Source organism: Arvicanthis niloticus, chromosome 4 (assembly GCF_011762505.2).
Source record: "Arvicanthis niloticus isolate mArvNil1 chromosome 4, mArvNil1.pat.X, whole genome shotgun sequence".
Lineage (NCBI taxonomy): Eukaryota > Metazoa > Chordata > Mammalia > Rodentia > Muridae > Arvicanthis > Arvicanthis niloticus.
The window spans coordinates 2594415-2612729 of record NC_047661.1 but is presented as its reverse complement, the minus strand read 5'-3'; the positions used below and the strand labels follow the sequence as shown (position 1 = coordinate 2612729).

General features: G+C 40.2%; 1 protein-coding gene across 5 annotated transcripts in view; it reads right to left on the bottom strand.

Moving 5' to 3' along the window:
• Herc3 (HECT and RLD domain containing E3 ubiquitin protein ligase 3) overlaps positions 1 to 18315 on the bottom strand; it is a 92809-nt gene that overhangs the window by 19657 nt on the left and 54837 nt on the right. For 2 of the 5 annotated variants that reach the window (XM_034499561.2, XM_076932156.1), the window contains 5 exons: positions 18003 to 18173; positions 16829 to 16972; positions 14520 to 14686; positions 10663 to 10729; positions 10170 to 10252 (listed from right to left, as the gene is read on the bottom strand). In XM_034499561.2, the coding sequence (XP_034355452.1) occupies positions 10170 to 10252; positions 10663 to 10729; positions 14520 to 14686; positions 16829 to 16972; positions 18003 to 18173 (632 nt within the window). The other 3 variants (XM_034499563.2, XM_076932157.1, XM_034499562.2) reach the window with 3 other exon arrangements.

Here is an 18315-nt window from a genome sequence, read left to right as displayed (position 1 = left end):
TTTCCAGCTATTATTGTTATAGTAAAGACAAAAGACCCTTAGAGAAAATTCAACTCCCTCCCCTGCTACCCAAGAGAAAATGGTCGCTTTACTCATTTCTACCTTGGTGATTTCTTATTATCAGAAAAGAATATGGCTTCTAATTCAGAAATATAGGATATTTAAAAACTATCTTGGTTTCCTCCATACAAAGCCTGGTTTTAATTTCCTCTCAGACAAGGTAAGACTTTAATGTGACAATATGAATGCGCACACACACACACACACACACAAATCAGACGCCATTCTTTTCCATTTGCTGCAAGGGTTAATCACACTGCAGCAAAATCTGATGACGTTGGAGATGGGGGGCAGTGCTAACCTGTTGCTAATGACAACAGATGGGTCCGAACAACTCTAAGGAGTGGTAATCTTCCTTTTGGCCAGACCAATCCAACTGAAGATGTGAGGTATATAGATCAATATCATCATAACCACATGATTATTTCAATAAGACAAAGGTGATGAAAATTAACATTCACTCCTCTTCAGAAATGGAGGGACCGTCATTTCATATTTCTCTAGGTCTAGTAAGAATTCAAAAATAACTATGTATAAAGGGTCTAAACACTGAGAAATTTATTTTGTAGTTATATGATTATTATATATAGAAAACTCAAAAGAATAAACTAGAAAACAATTAGAGAAAAGTTTGATGAATTGATTGGTTATCAGATAAATATATAAAATCAATAACCAAGACATTAAAATATATAAGTTTTTTTTATCCTAGAAATAGTATACACATACATAAATATAAGCTAGCCTATAATAAAAATGTGTATAATGTATATAAAAAATTATGGGATTTCACAAAAAAATTAATCCCTGATTTAGAAGATTATCACAAAACATAAATTCTTCCAAAATTAATTTAAATTTATCACAATTCAATTAAAAGCCTAAGTGGAATCTAGAATGTAATACAATTTCTATGCTGTTTACCCATAAAAATACCTAAGGCATCTTTCAATAACTCAGAAACAAGTTATAGACTTTGACTCAAGGAAACATTTTAATGAAGGAAATACATAAAATATTTATTAAGTATTAGATATAGAAAGGCTGAGATTAGAACACATACAGCCAAAAGACAACATGACAAGACAAAAAATTAGAAATCAAAATTAGAAAACAAAAAATTAGAAAACAATCAAATTGAGTATTTACACTCATTTCAAATGCAAACAAGTACCGTGAATTATACCTGTAACAGATATAGACAACAGAACATCAGCACTCTTAATAGTTTGACAAATCACATGAAAATTAGTACTGTTTTACACTACTAAAATAAAATGAAAATAAAATTGGCAGAGATTTACATAAATTAAAATGTAACTAGTAGAGATTTACATAAAGAACCCCTGCTGATTATTTTCAAAAGGAAAAATGCTGGAGAGGGAGATGTGTGCTCTGAGCAGCACAAGGTGAAGCAGGGCTCTGGCAAGGCTGGAGACATCATGTCACGGCTGTGTGCTCCGGCCAGCAGGCACTATTTTACATGATATACATATTATATTTTATATACATGTCCATCAGAGATGTTTAGGATGGAGGTCTATCCATTTCCTCACTGAGCTGATCCTAAATGTGTGTCTCCTGAGCTGCTTATTTGAAAGTGCGTCACAGCTGCACTGTAATGTCGCCGGACACCATCTCCTCCAGGCAAGTAAAATACTGCTTTGCAGTAAACCATTTTAACCCTTGACAGGCCAAACCTAACAACACGATGTAACCAGCCAGCGGCACACATTATCTAGTCAGTGCACGATCTCAGAGTGTGACACAGGAAGCTGCAGCACCTCAAGGCTCACAGGGTAAGCTCAGAGGTGGTGCAGTTCTGCCCGTCTGCAGGGTCACGCATATGCATACACATACATGAAAACACATGTACATACGTGGAAACAAATGCTTTTTTTTTTTTTTAGGGAAAACTTACATAACATAAAACAAACCAATTTTAAAGCACCAATTTCAGATGTTTACAGTACTGTGCAAACACTACCTCTAAATCATATTTTTAAAAGTATTTTAGAAGTTCACACAGCATTGGAATGTATCAGTGCTGTGAAGAATTTTTAAAGTACCATATGTATGAAACAAATGCAAATATTTTAAAGATTTTGTGAGGACGGAGTGAGATAGGTATCCTTATATACTGATAAAGATGAATAACATGGTACAATTCATTAATAAAATCAACCCAGCAAAAATATTTGTCAATAGATTCAAAATGCCATACTTTTACATTTATCCTTAGAATTTGATCTTTAAAAAGTATTTTTTAAAGGTAAAAAGAATCCTTTTCTTAATATACAAAAGATGTTTGTAACGCTTTTACTAAAAAATGGGGGAGAGCTGAAAGAATAGAGAAAGTATAATTAAAAAAACATACAAACAGACCAAATATCCAAAGAAAACACATTTACATAGTGGACTACACAGTAGTACATGTATCCAGGAGGCGCTTGTTGTTGTTTTGTTTGACTGATTGATTGATTTTATTATTTTCTAGACAGGTTCTCATTATATAGCTCAGGCCCTGTCTTGGAACTCATTTAACGTAGGCCGGCCTCAAACTCACAAAGATTTGCTCAGCTGAACCTCTTCAGCACTGGGATCACAGGCTTGAGCCACGAGACGCTCGTGGGAGTTTTATCTCCTCTTAAGTGCTGCATGCGCACTGGATTCCCGGTTCAATGTTCAGACATTCAATTTCATACTCTTAGAGTATGCTCCTAGCTATACCAGCCTTCCCTTCTTAGAAAATTATCCAGTTTGCCCGAAAGGGGAAACAGTAAATTGTTCAGTCACTTCTTTTTCCCTGGGGGAGAGGACAGGAACGCTCAAGCTCCGCTGTGAGCTCTCAGTGGCAGGTACAACTCCAGGAGCACAGGCCCTGAATCAAGTCGTTTTCTTCTAGCTGTATAGCTGGTCAAATGATGTCATTCTCTGTGTCAATTTCATCATCTGCCAAGTGGGAAGGTTTCCATGTCGTCCTTAGGAGAGTGAGTGCTGGGCACATGGAAAGGAGTCCAGAAGTGGGACTGCTGTTCTCATTATCTTTTGTTCCTGGACAATTTACTACAAGTATAGCGTGGCCCTTAAAGACTGTAGCCCTCACCAATGTCCATGAGGTGCGTCAAAGGGGTAATTCAGAGTCCGAGCTCCATTCTTACTCCTTTCTATAGAATTTAGATGCCCTTTAGAACAAAGCTGGAGTTTAATTGCACTAATTTAAGGTCTTTTTTTTTTTTTTTCATTAGTGGTAATAACACATGCTATGGAATATAAAAAATACTTAATCCCAGGACTGACACAGTACAGTTTCATCCAGATGTGGCTACCACTATGGAGAGACTTGGCTTAGGTAGACACCAGCAAGTGGTCACAGAAGTTTTGTCTTTGGATGCATGTAATTCATTTGAATGAAATTTGTATTTTTCTGGTACTTTCATCCAAATATGTTACTACTGACAGAGCCCAGGGTTCCAACCACACACACACACACACACAGAGAGAGAGAGAGAGAGAGAGAGAGAGAGAGAGAGAGAGAGAGAGAGAGAGAAAAGCAACAAGCCATAATTCTTTAACTAACCTTGTCCTATAAAAGGTCCCGACAAGTCCATTTCCAAGGCTTTTGCCTTATACTCTAGATGAAAAGATCCTACAGAGTCCAGGAAAAGCCTGAAGAGGCCTTATGGGGTTTCCCTATTCAGTGTACTGGCATTAGATTGTACCCTCTTCTCCACGAAAACTTCCACACAATTGGTTAGGCTTCCATGCCTATAAAATGAACTATCTATTAGATGCCAAAAGGATAGAGTTTCAATAGCTACTGGATGGTTGAACACATGCAAGTTTAGACAGAGATGCCACCTGAGGAGCACATGCTTCTTCGATACCTTACCTCTTGAGACATCTTCTCATGTATAACCTGTATAACATCTCTTACAACAAATTGGTAGAGGCAACTAACTATCTTTTCCATTAAATTTGTAAGCAACTGAAGTATGAAGGCAGGCCAAGGTTAAGCAACCTGAGGCTCACAACTGACACCTGATAGGGGTCACAGGAGTGTTGAGTCCTCAGCCTGTGAGATATGCCCATGAAACAGTGAAAGAAATAAGTTGGGTTCGAGGATTGCCAGTTTGCTCTAGAACTGCCTGCTTGCTCACTGGTACTGTGAAATCCCTGCAACTTCAGAAGCCACTAAAGTAACCTGCATTATGAGAGTGCAGGAGAGGAAATGGAGCTTGTGTGTGCTGTCTTGTTACTACTCCTAGGATTGTGGACAATCTTTCTGGTACCATTAGAGCATCCCGCAGTAGGCATTTTGTAAGAGTAGAACTGATGTCAAAGGGAGACTAGCAACTGAGAAGCAAGAGAGAAGAAAACAGGCATGCCTTTCAGATAAACACAAGGTCTCCTCCAAGGGCAGAGAATAGGTACTCGGGGCTTCAGCAATGCTCAGGGGAGTGCATGTGCCAGCAACAGAATCAAACAGTGGGGAAGATAAAAAGGCAAAGTAAACAGTGTACTCTGGACCCACTTCTGTAACACAGAGGTTCTACTTACAGAACAGGAGTGACTTCTCAGCAGCTGCAAGCAGAAACTACCTTCTCTAATGTCCCAAGTCTTTTACAGTCTAGTCTCCCACAAAGAAGAGTAAGCTGGACAAGCCAAACTCCCAGCAGTGCCCCAGTCCTCTTTGCCTGAATAACTCAGGCTTATCTATCAGCCCACAAAACACCTTGTCATGTGTGTGTCCCTTCTTCTCCATTTCTGTGTCCAAGTGTTGGTAGGCTAACATCCAGGTCTAACAGACCCGAGGAGGATCTGCTGAACATGACCTCTCTGTCTTCACATTAAAGCACAGCTATTAAGTCTTCCCAAGACCAGTTACGGTGGCGTGTGAGAACATCTTATCTCCCTAATTAAACAGCTTTATTTCACTATTCCCACACAGTTTATCTTGCAATTGTTGACTCAACTGAACTGTTGATTCAGAGAAATGTCTGCTAAATAAGGAACGTATGAGAGAAATGATTTAATAACAGTATGAAAAAGATTTCTAAGTCCTAAAATTGTCACAACCCTAACTATATCACAAACTGCCTGTCCTGAGCTGGGTTGGTTTTCCCCATCAAGAGCACACATAGCCCTATGAAGACTAACCAGAGCATGGGATAAGCCATCACCCCTCTTCAGGCTACTGTCTACCCCAGTGTTAATTGTTAATTTCGAACAACTCACACACACACACACACACACACACAGACACTTGTCTGAGACCAAGTTAATACAAACAGTAAGACATCTTAGGAAAGACTAAAGACTATCTAACCATGCATCTTGAGGATGTCCTGTATGAAACACACCCCATACGCAGACAGACAGACAGACAGACATCTGATGCTGGAGGAGGCTGCCAGTATCACAGAGAATGAGAATTCCCAGAAAGAAGCTGTATCTGCAAATATGAACTAGTGATTTGAACTTCAGTGGTCTGGTGAGGTTAGAATAAGTCCATTGCCTAATTACAGTTTATCTTGGATTAGATTTAACCCCTTAAGCCATTCTGTAATTAACAAAATGTTGGGCCTGCCATTCTGTGATTAATGGAAGAAAACCTTTGGAATGTATTAACGTAGCAGACAGAAGTCATCAGACAGCATCTGTGGCCTATAGAAGATATTTCCCCCATCTTGCTGTAACCTGTCTCTCTGAGGTTTCCACTAATATATTTTTTGATTTCCTTGTTGAAACATGGAACCTGGTATAATGAACTCCACACTTACCATAAACTGGTCACTCATTTGGCTCTGTAATAAACTCTTACTTCTTTTGGGGTGAGAGCTGTGGTTTTTTTGTATGCCAAAAACACTCTAAAATAATTATAGAAAGTAGAGTGTGACAAATATAAAACCCAGTGACATACTTGTTTACGCTCATGTATTCTGTTCTGTAGGTGTCATTCCTGCATTTGGTCACAGACCAAAATGTCACCATGTCATATAGCTGTATATGAATCTACATATGCACATGCATCTAATATGATGCAGTGACCAAAATTAGGAGTAAAGAAGAATAATTGGAACCAAGTTGTAAGCAATGCTTCCTTTATAAATTTGCCACAAATAAGCCTGTTCTTACGAATGAAAAATAGCCTGAAAATAAGCTATTTATAATGCTAACAAAAATACAAATGTTATAAAAATAAAGGACCTGCTTTTTTGGTCCCTTATCCAATAAACATTTTTTAATGATAGCAAAATCATCTGAGTCAAGACTAGACTTCCAGGGCCAAGCATGATGGTTTGAACGAGAATCACCCCCATAGGCTCATATTGTTTAAATGCTTGGTTCCCAGTAAGTGGAACACTTTGAGAAGGATTAGGAGGTGTAAGGTTGTTGGAGAAAATGTGTCACTAGGCATGGGTTTTGAAGGTTTAAAAGGCCATGCCAGGCTCAGACACACAGACACAGACACAGACACAGACACAGACACAGACACAGACACACACACACACACACACACATACACACATACACACACACACACTCCCTTCCTCTCTCTCTGACTACTGGATGCAGATCAAGATGTAAAGCTCTCAAACTACAGATCCAGAGTCATAACTGTTTGCTTTCTGCCACATAATGATCACAACTAACTCTCTGGAACTGTAAGCAAGACCCCAGTTCAATGATTTCTTTGGTCATGCTCAGACATAGCAATAGAACAACAAAGACACCAAGGTAACTTTGTCATCTAAAGCCATTTTTGCTGGGTACTCAACATTCTGGCATCAGGATTCACAGTTTCCAAAGACAACATCCTAGATTGACTGGAAGGTTTATATTACAAAAAAAGATCACTGTGTGTTGTAAGATACCATGCAAAGTGAACCCTAGTCCAGAAACCTGAAGTCAAAATGCTCTAGCATCTGAGACTTCCTCAATACAACATTTTGCTCATCGGGTCTCTGATTTTATATTTCTAGATTAGGGCTGCTTGGCTGCTGAAGTCTATACAAATATCCACAAGTCTGAAAACAAAGCTTGAGTGTTTGATACAGTTTGGGTTAAAAAAAAGATTATCAAATCTGCACTAGCTTCTAGCTCCTTTGTAAAAATGCCAAACAATAAAAAAAAATAAGCTTGTCAGCTTTTCTATCATTTCTTTCTCTTTTCAGAGGAAGGCTCATGGAAGGAAACAAAGGTAGATCACTTGGACAGACAGAAGTTCACAAGTTCTCTGACCTGCAGGCACAGAGACTGATGTCTGCACCACTGTGACCTTCCTTGTTCTGACGTGAAACTGCCTGGGAACACGGAACCTTCGATAACCTAGCACCCCATTTCTGGGCCACAGTCTTTTATCCCTTATTCTCTTTGAAGTGAGAGCTGTGAGGTTGGGCAGGGTGGGGGTGGGGGGGCGTGGGAGGGTGGTGTTCCATACTCACAAATGCAATCTTGTGAGTTTTGCTCACAGCCTAATTGAAGCCCAGCTTCCCTGTGTCCAGCTTCCCCCACTTACAGCCTTCCTCCTCCGAGAAAAGCATTTTCTCATCCCCCAGATCCCTTGCTCTTCTCACACAAGCATCACTGCCAGCCAATGAGGGTGGCAACAATGCTCAAATTCTCATCGAAGTGGTTTGCCATGCAATCTAATGATACAGGTCCTCTGAAGAATGTATACTTTCCTTGTTAGGAGCCGCGGTTAGCGGTGACAACATTCGCCATTACAAGATGGCGCGGGCATCCTGTGCTCCCACAAGTAAACAACTAACTGCGTAGGTGCAAAAGGCAAAAGCACGCCAAAGTCACTGCCCATCCCGGGGTGCAATAAGGGGTAATGAGTGAACAGCCAATCAGAAGTGAACACGCTACCCTAGGGTACATATAGCAGTGCCTTTTCCAGGCTTGGTGTCTTTCCGCTTCTGCTGATACAAGAATAAAGCCTTGCTGTGGTAACCACCCGAACACTGCCTCACGTGTCTCTTTCGCGGGTGAAGGGGACACAGAAGAGGCCCGGAAGATTTCCTCATTCTTCTTTTAATATTTCTATCAACTTCCCACTTCAAGTGATTTCAAACTCACTGTCAATTGAAGCTGGCAGGCATAACCAAAGATTTCTAATGAGACTTCTTTCCTGAAACCCACATCAATTTCCTGCTTTAAATAATTGCCTCAATATTATCAGACAGACAGCCAAAGTAAAAGATTCAAAACAGAACTTCCCTCGATGAACCACCTTTATTTATAGTCTGTTACCTATTATACAGCTACCCGAATTAGAAACTGTGGCAAACTTACCAATTCCAGTCTTGCTCATACATAATCAGACACCTACTGACACTGCCATTCACATATTCAACTTGATATTTCTACAGCTCCCACCCTGGTCCTTGCCATTCTTTATCTGAGCCAGCTCAATGACCTCCTCTCCGGCCTCTGTGCACACTGTCTATATCTATAAGGTCATCAAAATTATCTCTATAAACTGGGGCCTGTTATCTTTCGATTCAAGCCCTATTCCAGACTTTGATGGTCTTCACTCTAGAACTCCTATACCCACCATCCTGACCCACTCACAAGTTCTCAACAATCTCTATCCTCTATCAACCCTGAAAATTCTGACTCACATATTCACTAGCCTAAAATATGCCCCAACATTTACACTCTTAAATGTCTTATAACAAGTCTGTTGCTTCTCTCCTACTTCCATGGCACCTGACATATAACATATACTATGATCTGTTACATATCTGTGCACGTTCTCAACTCACAGATCGAAGGATAAGAACTAGTCATATCCTGTAGTCTGCAACATGATGGGCACACAGCAAACACTGTGTTTGTAAAGTAAATGAATGTCTGTACAGATTATCACAGTTCAATGTAAAACTAAATAAAACCAAATATTTACCTTCCTCTAACAAGGTAACTCAGGGACTGAGATTCATCCTGAAAACTCAGCTAAATCTTCAAACCTGAATTACAAATCTCACCTTAAGAATAGTATGTCACCACTGAGACATTCTGGGATTTGTGAGTATGTGTTGTTTTGTTTTGTCCTAAGGTCCTGGGTTATCTCTGCCATACTCTGACCTACCTGGCTGATAATAGATGACAAGATACCCGTTTCAGAAGAGATTCTGATCCACACTAAGAATGCAATACAGTCTGAGAACCATACAAGTAGACCCTGCTCTGAGTTTCCCCATACACTCTATTCGGATTAATAGATGTGAGGAGGAAGTAGGCCACTAGGTCTTATCATTGAAGAATGACTCTTGCTCCTGCCCTCTTACAGACTCTCTGCATGTTTGGTTCCCATGGAAAAGACGGCTTTCCTGTACCATACCATGCTACCATGACGCTCCACCAGCTTATGTTTGACTGTGAGCCAAAACCTTTATTCTTTAGGTTATTTTTCTCAGGTTATTTATAGTAACTGATAAAAAAAAAGTCTCATTATCACAACAGTGCAGATCACAACTGAGCTGGGTTAATGAGCACGGAGCTGCTGTCTAGAAGGCAGTTAATTGCTTGTTTACTGTGAGGTGGAAATCCTGACAACTTGCAGGGTTGAAAAGTAATTAGTCATGAAAGTGTAGTAGCAAGGGCTCTGCGTCAGCTTCTCCTTCTATACACACACTGGAAGTATTTATGCAATACATATTTATATAGCATTTAGCACTAGGCATTCCACTAGATAGGAGAAACCCTATGCTATTCATTTATTTTATGATTCAAATACCTTCATTCAAAATACCTTCCTATATATTACTATATTCACACAACTATCCCATAAGGTAGGAAGGGTGATTTTTATCGTCTTTGTTTTATAGATGAGATATCTGAAAGTAAACAGTGTATGTGGCTTAATGACTTACTCAGCTTCAAAGCCACAAGGTTGCAGATCTGTAGCTAAATAGCTATCCACTAAATTCCATGGCTTGCCCTGCTATTAAAATTCTCTACAGTCTTCAGGTTCTTGTTCTATTGCCCTCATATTCTCTGTAGAGAAATTAAAATATAATTTTAATCCTAGAGTTAATACATCAAACTTCAGGAATCTAAAACACCCACATCTTCAGCAGCCCAACATGAGGACTAACCTGTTGTCTTTGCACACGGCCACTCTGTCTCCCCCGGGTATCAACTTCTTCTGTTCTACCACCCCATAGCTTTCTCGGCACACCTTCATTCAAAGCAGAAAAAGATGTGTTTTCATTTTTGTTAGCTAACAATAGCCTTTCTAGAACCCAAATGACTCAGGAGAAATTAGGAATAAACATAATTTAATAACCATCTTTGCCAGAAATCTGGGGTAGGATAAAAATCTGAGTCAGAAAATGTCAACATCTTAAAAACATTTTAAGCCATGTAGTAACAGAATCAAGGAGAAAATGACATGAGCTGTAGAAATGTCAAAAGCAAAGCAGTTTTCCTAAATGCACAGATAAACAGGTTCCTCTGTGCAACACATTTACTGAATTCAAGATTTGCTGACTGAAAGTCTCTGGCTCTGTTGTTTTGTCAGAAATCTAATGCTAACCATGACTGCCATCACTATGAGGAACAGCCAGTCATAAACACAGGAGTTCGTACCGTGAAGTTGAGGCAAAAGGTCTCCTCAATGTCTTCGCCAGGGTAATCTAAAAGTTCTTGAAGACTCCTAGTCACCAAAGAAAAGGAAAAGAGGCAAGGTAAGTGTCACAATCGTGTCTCTACCTCATCTAGTTCCAGACTATTTGCTAAGGAAACTAAAACTCAAAAATCTACAATGAATATAAACTCAGAAAATAGAAAGCCATGTACCTAGACCGTAGAGAACTAAAGCAGCAGGCTTATGGATTCCCTTCCTCCTGACACAGTCTTAAACTGAACCATGAAATCAAGATGGATTTAACCTTGATGCACTTATGTTTGCTTCTCCTTAACATTTCTTAGTGCATACATATATACACAAGAACTGGGTACTCTAAGGGCCCGAGACGAGCTTTACCCCCTTCTAAGAGGAGAATAATTATATCACCATTAAAAAAAGAAAAGGCCACAAAGTCACTGTGGTGGTATAAATGAGACTGATGCCCATAGGCCCCTGTATCTGAATATTGAGTCCCCACATGGTGGCTTTGTTTGGGTAGGTTTAGAAGGTGTAACCTTGCTGGAAGAAGTGTCACTTGGGGAGCTCTGAAGCCTCAAAACCACTCTCATTCCCAGTCTGCTCTGTCTGGTTCCTGACTGAGGGTTGAGAAATAAGCTCCCAGCTGCTCCTGCCACCGTGTCTACTGCCTACTTCTGTGCCACCCGGTAATGACAAACCAAGCCCAGAAAATTCTTCATGACTTTATATCACAATAAAAGAAAAGTTATTAATACAGTCAGTCACCTTATCCAGACAGGAATCTTAAGGGTGAGTGAGGACCTAATCACCCAAATGACAATTCCAAATGTTGAAACCCTCAAACATCAGAATGTCTAATGTCTAAAATTCCTAAAGTCTAAAGTATCAACTATAATTCCAATAAAACTAATTTTAAGAACTTTTAAGGAGCGGTGGGTGTGGCTCAGTCGGCAGACTACAGTCCTGGTTCAATATCCAGCCCTAAAAATGATAAGGAAGAAAACAACCCTCACAAACAAACAAACAGAAAAGACAAATTCAGTAGCTTCCACTCTGAAAGGAGGACTGGGAAAATACAACACTATGAAACCACTTCAAAACACAAAGTGGGCGAAGAATAGAGGCTTTCAAAAGCATAAACACTCAAATACATGAACCGCAGTTGTACAGGCACAGTAGTTAAGATCCACACAAACATTATTCACAAGCAAATACACCAAAAAAATGAACTGTAAAAACAAGTAACACCTCCTTGGTTGGTGTGAGCAGCAGCTTTGTAAGTGTGGCCGCTGGAAATAAAGAACAGCCCAAAGCCTTTGAAAAAAAATGACTCGTCATTACACTGGGTCACCATAAAATATATAGTCACCCAAAGAGCTAGGATCTTGGGAAATTTTATCTTTTATAAATACATATGTATAAAAAGGAAATATCTTTCCTATTGAGAGAGAATACACCATGGTAGTTTTTGAGCTTTCCTCTTTCTGTGTGAAATCATTAACATTCCAGACTTCTGAGGAAGACATCTTAAAATGCCACATGCCAGCCTCTGCCTCAGAAGGTAAAGTGAAGTGACGTGATGAGGCAAGCTCTGCACCTCTTACCTCTCTTCTGCCCCTCCTAACAGATTAAGCAAAGCCTGGTGGATGTGTGAGACAGTGTCAAAATGATGAGGCAAATCAGCAGAGAGGGAGGACTGCAGAGAAAACGAGCCAAAGAGCCACCTGAGGGACAAGTTCCTTCTACAGAACCTGAGGCTGCCACCAGGTAGCCAGCCAAAACCATACCTCAAAATACCCACTTCTCAGACAGTGGCAAAGCAAAGAGCAGCCAGATCGCTTACTGCAGATTTCTCCTTAGGAATCAGAATAAATCCCGCCTGTGTGTCCTCCGCTTTTTTTTTTTCTCCATATTCTAAGGTTCTCAGTGTTCCCACCCCACTATTCCTGAGTTCTTTAGTATCCTATGTAAGTATGGCAGTCTCATTTCTAGATAGTATCTTAGAAACTTCTTTCACCTTTAAGTAATAGTTTTGTTTTGTTTCGTTGTTTTGTTTTCCTGGCACTGGGGGCTAAACCTAGGCTATAGCCCTAAGGTCTGTAAATACGCTATTTTCTGAGATAGAGTATTGCTTTGAACTAAGTTGTGAAATGGAAATCAGTTTTGAGCTCCTGGCTCTGTTGTCTCAGCTTTCGGCATGCTGGGATTACAGATGTTCACAACTATGGCGGGTAGGCTTGTTGTTTTATGGTGCTGAATTGAAAACTCCAAGACTCTGGGAGGCTGGACAAGCACAGTGCCACTGAGCTACACCACCAGCCCCTGCTCCAATGCAGAACCAGCATCTCCTCCCATAAAAAGAAGTTGCTTCCTCCCTCTGAAGACAGCTGTGCATTTCTTTGCTCCCCAAAATCAACACAGAGAAACTCAAGAAAAAGGGAGCACTTAAGACGCAGAAAAATGAGAGTAACATAAAAACAGGGCTTGACTACTTTGAAAAGCATTCTGACAGCTCCTCTAAAAGCTCAATATGGAATTAGTATATGAATCAGTAATTCTACTCCTAGGCATACATCAAAGTAACAAAAGTTTGTGCCCACACAAAAACTTGTATATAAATGTTTTCAGCAACACTGTTCATAGTCGTTCTAAGCAGAAATGTTCCAAGTGTCCATCAATGGAAGAACAGAAAAAACAAAATATGGTGTATGTGTACAAAGGATTTATTACACAGTGGGCTATCATACAATGGTATGGTAGACCATACAATGGTGAACTACGGGATGTTATTGGCCAGTCTGAAAAATGAAGCACTGATTCATGTTATAACAGGACAAATCTGGAAAACATACCAAATGAAATAGACAAACTGAACAACAGTTAAGATTCCATTTTTAAAAACTATCCAGAGTAGCTAGGCATGACAGCACACACATTTAGTTCCAACACTCAGGAGGCAAAGACTGTGTGTGAGTTTGAGGGCACCCTGGTCTGCAACTAACTAAGTTGCAGGCCAGCCAGGGCTACATAATGGAACCTTGTTTCAAAAGAGCAAACAAAACAAACAAGAACTAGGACAGGCAGACTGACATAGGACAGGCAGACTGACAGAGGCAGAGGCATATTGGTATTTACCTAGGACTCATGGTATGGAGACCAGGGTAACATAACAAAGGGCTAGGCTGCTTTTCAGGTGGGGAAAATCTTCTAGAACTGACTGCAGTGATGGTCACACAACCCTAAATATACTAAAGTATATTTTAAATACTGTTTACATGGGTCAGTTGTATAATATGTAAATTATCTATCACTTTATCAAAAAATTTTTCAAAGTCTCTCATTTCAATAATCTCCCCAGTCTTATCTCTGCATTATGACAAGGCTCAGTTTCTTTCTTTCCTTCTTTCTTTCTTTCATTATTTATTTATGGTGGAAAATAATAAAAGCAGAGATTACTAAATATTCCTAGGGAGCTACTATGATCTCCACCCCACTCTCTATTTAAAGGTTTACTTATTTTAGGTGTGTCGGTGTTTTTGCCTGCATGTTTGTCTGTACATGCCTGATGCCTGTGTAAACCAGATGAGGGCATTGGATCCCTTATAACTGGAGTTACAGATGGTTGTGAACCACTATGTGGTTTCTAGGAACAACATCCAGGTCTTCTGAAAGAGAAACCAATGCTTTTTAACTACTGAGCCATCTTTACAGGCCCAGGCCTCTTTTTTTAATTTCCTCACTTGTCTATACAGTAACATATGTTGTTTCCATCTTAGCTCCTGAGCTAGAGCAGGGGGTGCAGGTTGCCACACCATCAGCATAACTTTTAGCTCTTTACCTTCCTTCAGTTGGTGACAGTTCCTTCAAGTCTTCCAAGCTAGGCTTTACATTCAGCAACTTCTTGTAGAGAGCCAATGGGAAATGGAGGTCAACCACAGTGGAGTTGTAGATAGCTAATCCACAGGTTATGCCAATCAAGTGAAACCAGTTGTGCTCTACAAAACACTATAGGGTACATGCAAACGTATTAGAAAGAAGTAGTGTCTGAGACTGTGAAACACTGTACCACCTATTCAAAATATTTCAGTATATTAGAATAAAGCCCTGTTTATGTTTACACTCTGAGGCAGAGAAACTTCCCTGGTCAAAGTTTGTTAGTGTTAATAGATGCAATACAGACAGTCAAGCACCCGTGACTCTCCTGATGATAAAGAAACAGCTTCCTCTTCTCTCCAGCAGAATGGCTCAGCGACTGCTCTGTGACGACAGAACAACTGTATTCTGCGCTGTCCCTTACTGGCTTCAAAGCACACAGAATGTGAATAGTAGTAAATCTTTATTATTGAATTATAATTTAATGAATATCTAACAAGAAAACTCCAGGAACCCCTAAATTATGACTTGGATGGAATAAGAGCCCCACAAATGCTAGAGATCTAACCCCGGTACTTATGCATGCATGGTGCGTCCTCTACCATAGAGCCGCACCCCGACCCAGAGCCGCACCCCGACCCTAGCATACCTTTTAAAACTTAGCTCTCTATTGAATTCTTAAAAAAAAAACAAAACAGTACAAGTCTATGTGTACATATTCAGACACAAACTACTATTATTAAAAGAGCAAATATGTGATGACCGATGCCCAACACATTAGAAAGCTAATTTCTTTTCTCTTTTTTTAACTGTTCAATGAAAGCATTTTCCTGGCCTTTTGGATAGAGCTTATTGGTTGTAAGGGATGACCCCACGAAGCCATCTTACTCCTTTTAGAGTAATCCCATCACCTCCATTTCTCACTGTTTGCTTTTCGAGCACCCTGTCCTCTGGTTGTCTGTTGTTGAAACCTGCCCTACCCAGCACTACACAGATGTCTCAGCAATGCACATCAATGCTCAGATCGTATTTGATACCTGGATCTGTGTGTTTCTGGGTCTCTGTGATGGCTGAGTCTTGATTGTTGACCTGGCTAGAATCAACTAAGAGACATACCTCAGGGAGGCTCTATGAGGGCATTTCTAGGAAGGATTAACTGAGAGCAAAGACCCTCCCACACAGCTGGTGGCACTCCTCAGAGGTCTGGGGTAAGAGCAACACTGCCATTTTGCCTGCACTCTTGGGTGTATCTACTGCTGCTGCTGCTAACATAACATTCCAGTTTTGGGGGGATCTGTTGTAGAGTAATGAACAGTTTTCAGGAACTCTCCAGGCCTTCCCACTAACTGAAACTACTGAAGCATCCAGTTTCAAGGGCGGAGCAACTCTTCCAGTATATAGCAAGCCATTGTTAACTACCCAACCCCTATGATGTAAGCCAATCTAATGAAACTTTTTATACAATACAAATTTATCTTATTAGTTCTAGTCTTCTAGAGAACTCTGACTTATGCAATCCCCATAACCAAAGTTTCTAATATCTGGGGGTTGTTTTTACCTAACTCTTTCTCTGGCACCTGCAGTCTAGGATTTCTTCCACCTTGGCCTACAGACCATATAGTGGATGGCAATGCTTCCACATCTCTCAATGCTTAAAGAACCCCAAAATACATCTAGCATTGGTTCTGGCCTTTGAGCTGCTCCAGTCCCTGGGCTGACCAGGTCAGTCTGTCTCCACTGTCCACACATGTGGGATTCTATGTAGGGCCTCTTCTCATCTTGATCCTGAGTCATGATAGAGAACAGGAAGAGTGAAAGTAATAACATTATTTTACTTTGTTATGTGCATGGCTCTTTTGCCTGCCTGCATGTCTGTGGACACATGCATGCCTGATGTCTGACGAGGCAACAGAGAACATCCCCTAGAATTTGTGATGCACCACCATGGGGATGCTGGGAATCAAACCTGGGCCTGTGTAAGAGCAGCCAGTGCTTTTACCCACTGATCCATCTCTCCAGCTCCTAAAACTAAGTTATCACACTTCCTTTTAACCTTCATGTACACTATGTCCTGGATCTTACCACTAGAAATGACACTGGGGCTCATGGATGACAAAATGTACCATGAGACTTGAAAATAGGTTAAGCCTGAAGGCTGGACATTCTAGGCATTTTAATGGTTAATTTTGCAATGATAGAAAGCCAAGGACTAGGCTGACAAGAAGCAAATGTTTAGTACAAATAGTAAACTTAATTGTGACATCATGCACTTACTGTATCTGAAAACCACAAGAGATTTGAATCTTGATAGTAGGTAAACATCCCATAAATGGGATTCAAAAGTTCTTTTAACAGCAAAAGAAAGAACTCCTTCGTAACACCACCAGCATCTACTCCTTCTTCCCCATCAAAGATTACCTTGAAACATGAAAACAAAATGAATACTTCAGAGAAAGAAATGCCCAGCCAAAGACTCAACTATGCAATAGGTCTGTCTGAATAACTGAAAACAATGGCTGTGTGTTATCAAACCTAGAAGTTCTAGGGAGAACTAGCCAGACAGACCAGTAAGGTTATTTAGGGTCTTTTAAAAGTGTCTGTTTTGTAAGGTACTAGTAATTGAACAGGAGTCACACAAGGAGAAGCAAGCGCTCTCGCACTGAGCTACACTGCTAGTGCTTTTTCCAGAATGGCTGTGAACCCACATTCTCCTCCTCCAGCTTCCTGATTAGCTGGGATTAGAGTTGTTTACCTGTGTTCTTCTTAGATTTTGGAAATGGTAACAATGTAAATTGTTGAACATATCAATTTAATCTGTTGTGGACTATGGCTCTGAAACTCCTAAAACCAATACTTATGATGTAATTACAAGAAACAGAAGTCATTTAATTTTAAACAACTTCAAGAAATTCATTAACTATTCCTCAGGATACCTTCAGCCTGGAGCATAGTAATCAGTCTTATGCACTAATGCACAGTCTATGGGAACAGATACTTTATTACTAACTACAAGTTGCTAGTAGGCCAACAGCTTTCAAGATGATTTCCTACTTTTCCATTTCTCCATTTCTCGTTCACCTTCTCATCTTCCTGGCTAAGAGCTTAGTTCTTATATTTTGTCAAAGCCTTACATCTTAAATGACTGTTTCTGACAGTCTAGAAGAGGGAACTACAGAAAACAGAAGCGGAGCCCAGTGGTTACTCAACAACCCAACAGCATTTAATCTGATGTTACAATGATATGCTCTTTCTGGTGACTTCACAAAAGGAGGTGTTTAGGTCCTTGTTTAAAAAAAAAAAAAAAAAGAAAAAAGAAAAACGAAAAAAAGTCAATGATGACATGATATGATACGCTATGATATATTGCTGCCCTCCATATCTTAGTAAGATCTCTGCTTGCTGCCATATGCTTACAAAGATACTAAAGGATTTCAGGGAAGGCGCTCACTTTGAGAGGCTTCTTTAAGTCAATGTCAGAGTGAATGCTCAGCTCTCTCAGGGCATCTCCAACAAGGTGGTTCCTGCGGACGTGAAGGACCAGGAAGGGGCTTCTGGCCAGCAGAGGCTCCAGGGTAAGAAGCATGAAGACATTCTGCAGGTTGGCTCCATTGACTGCCACCTAGAACAGAACAACAGAGCAAGTTTTTGAGTCCAGCACACAGTCTGAAGAATGTGCTGTGCCAGAATGTGAGACAGCAGAAACGGCTGACTTCACTTCCATTTTGCCTTTTCTACAAAGCCTTAAATTTTTCACTACTTAT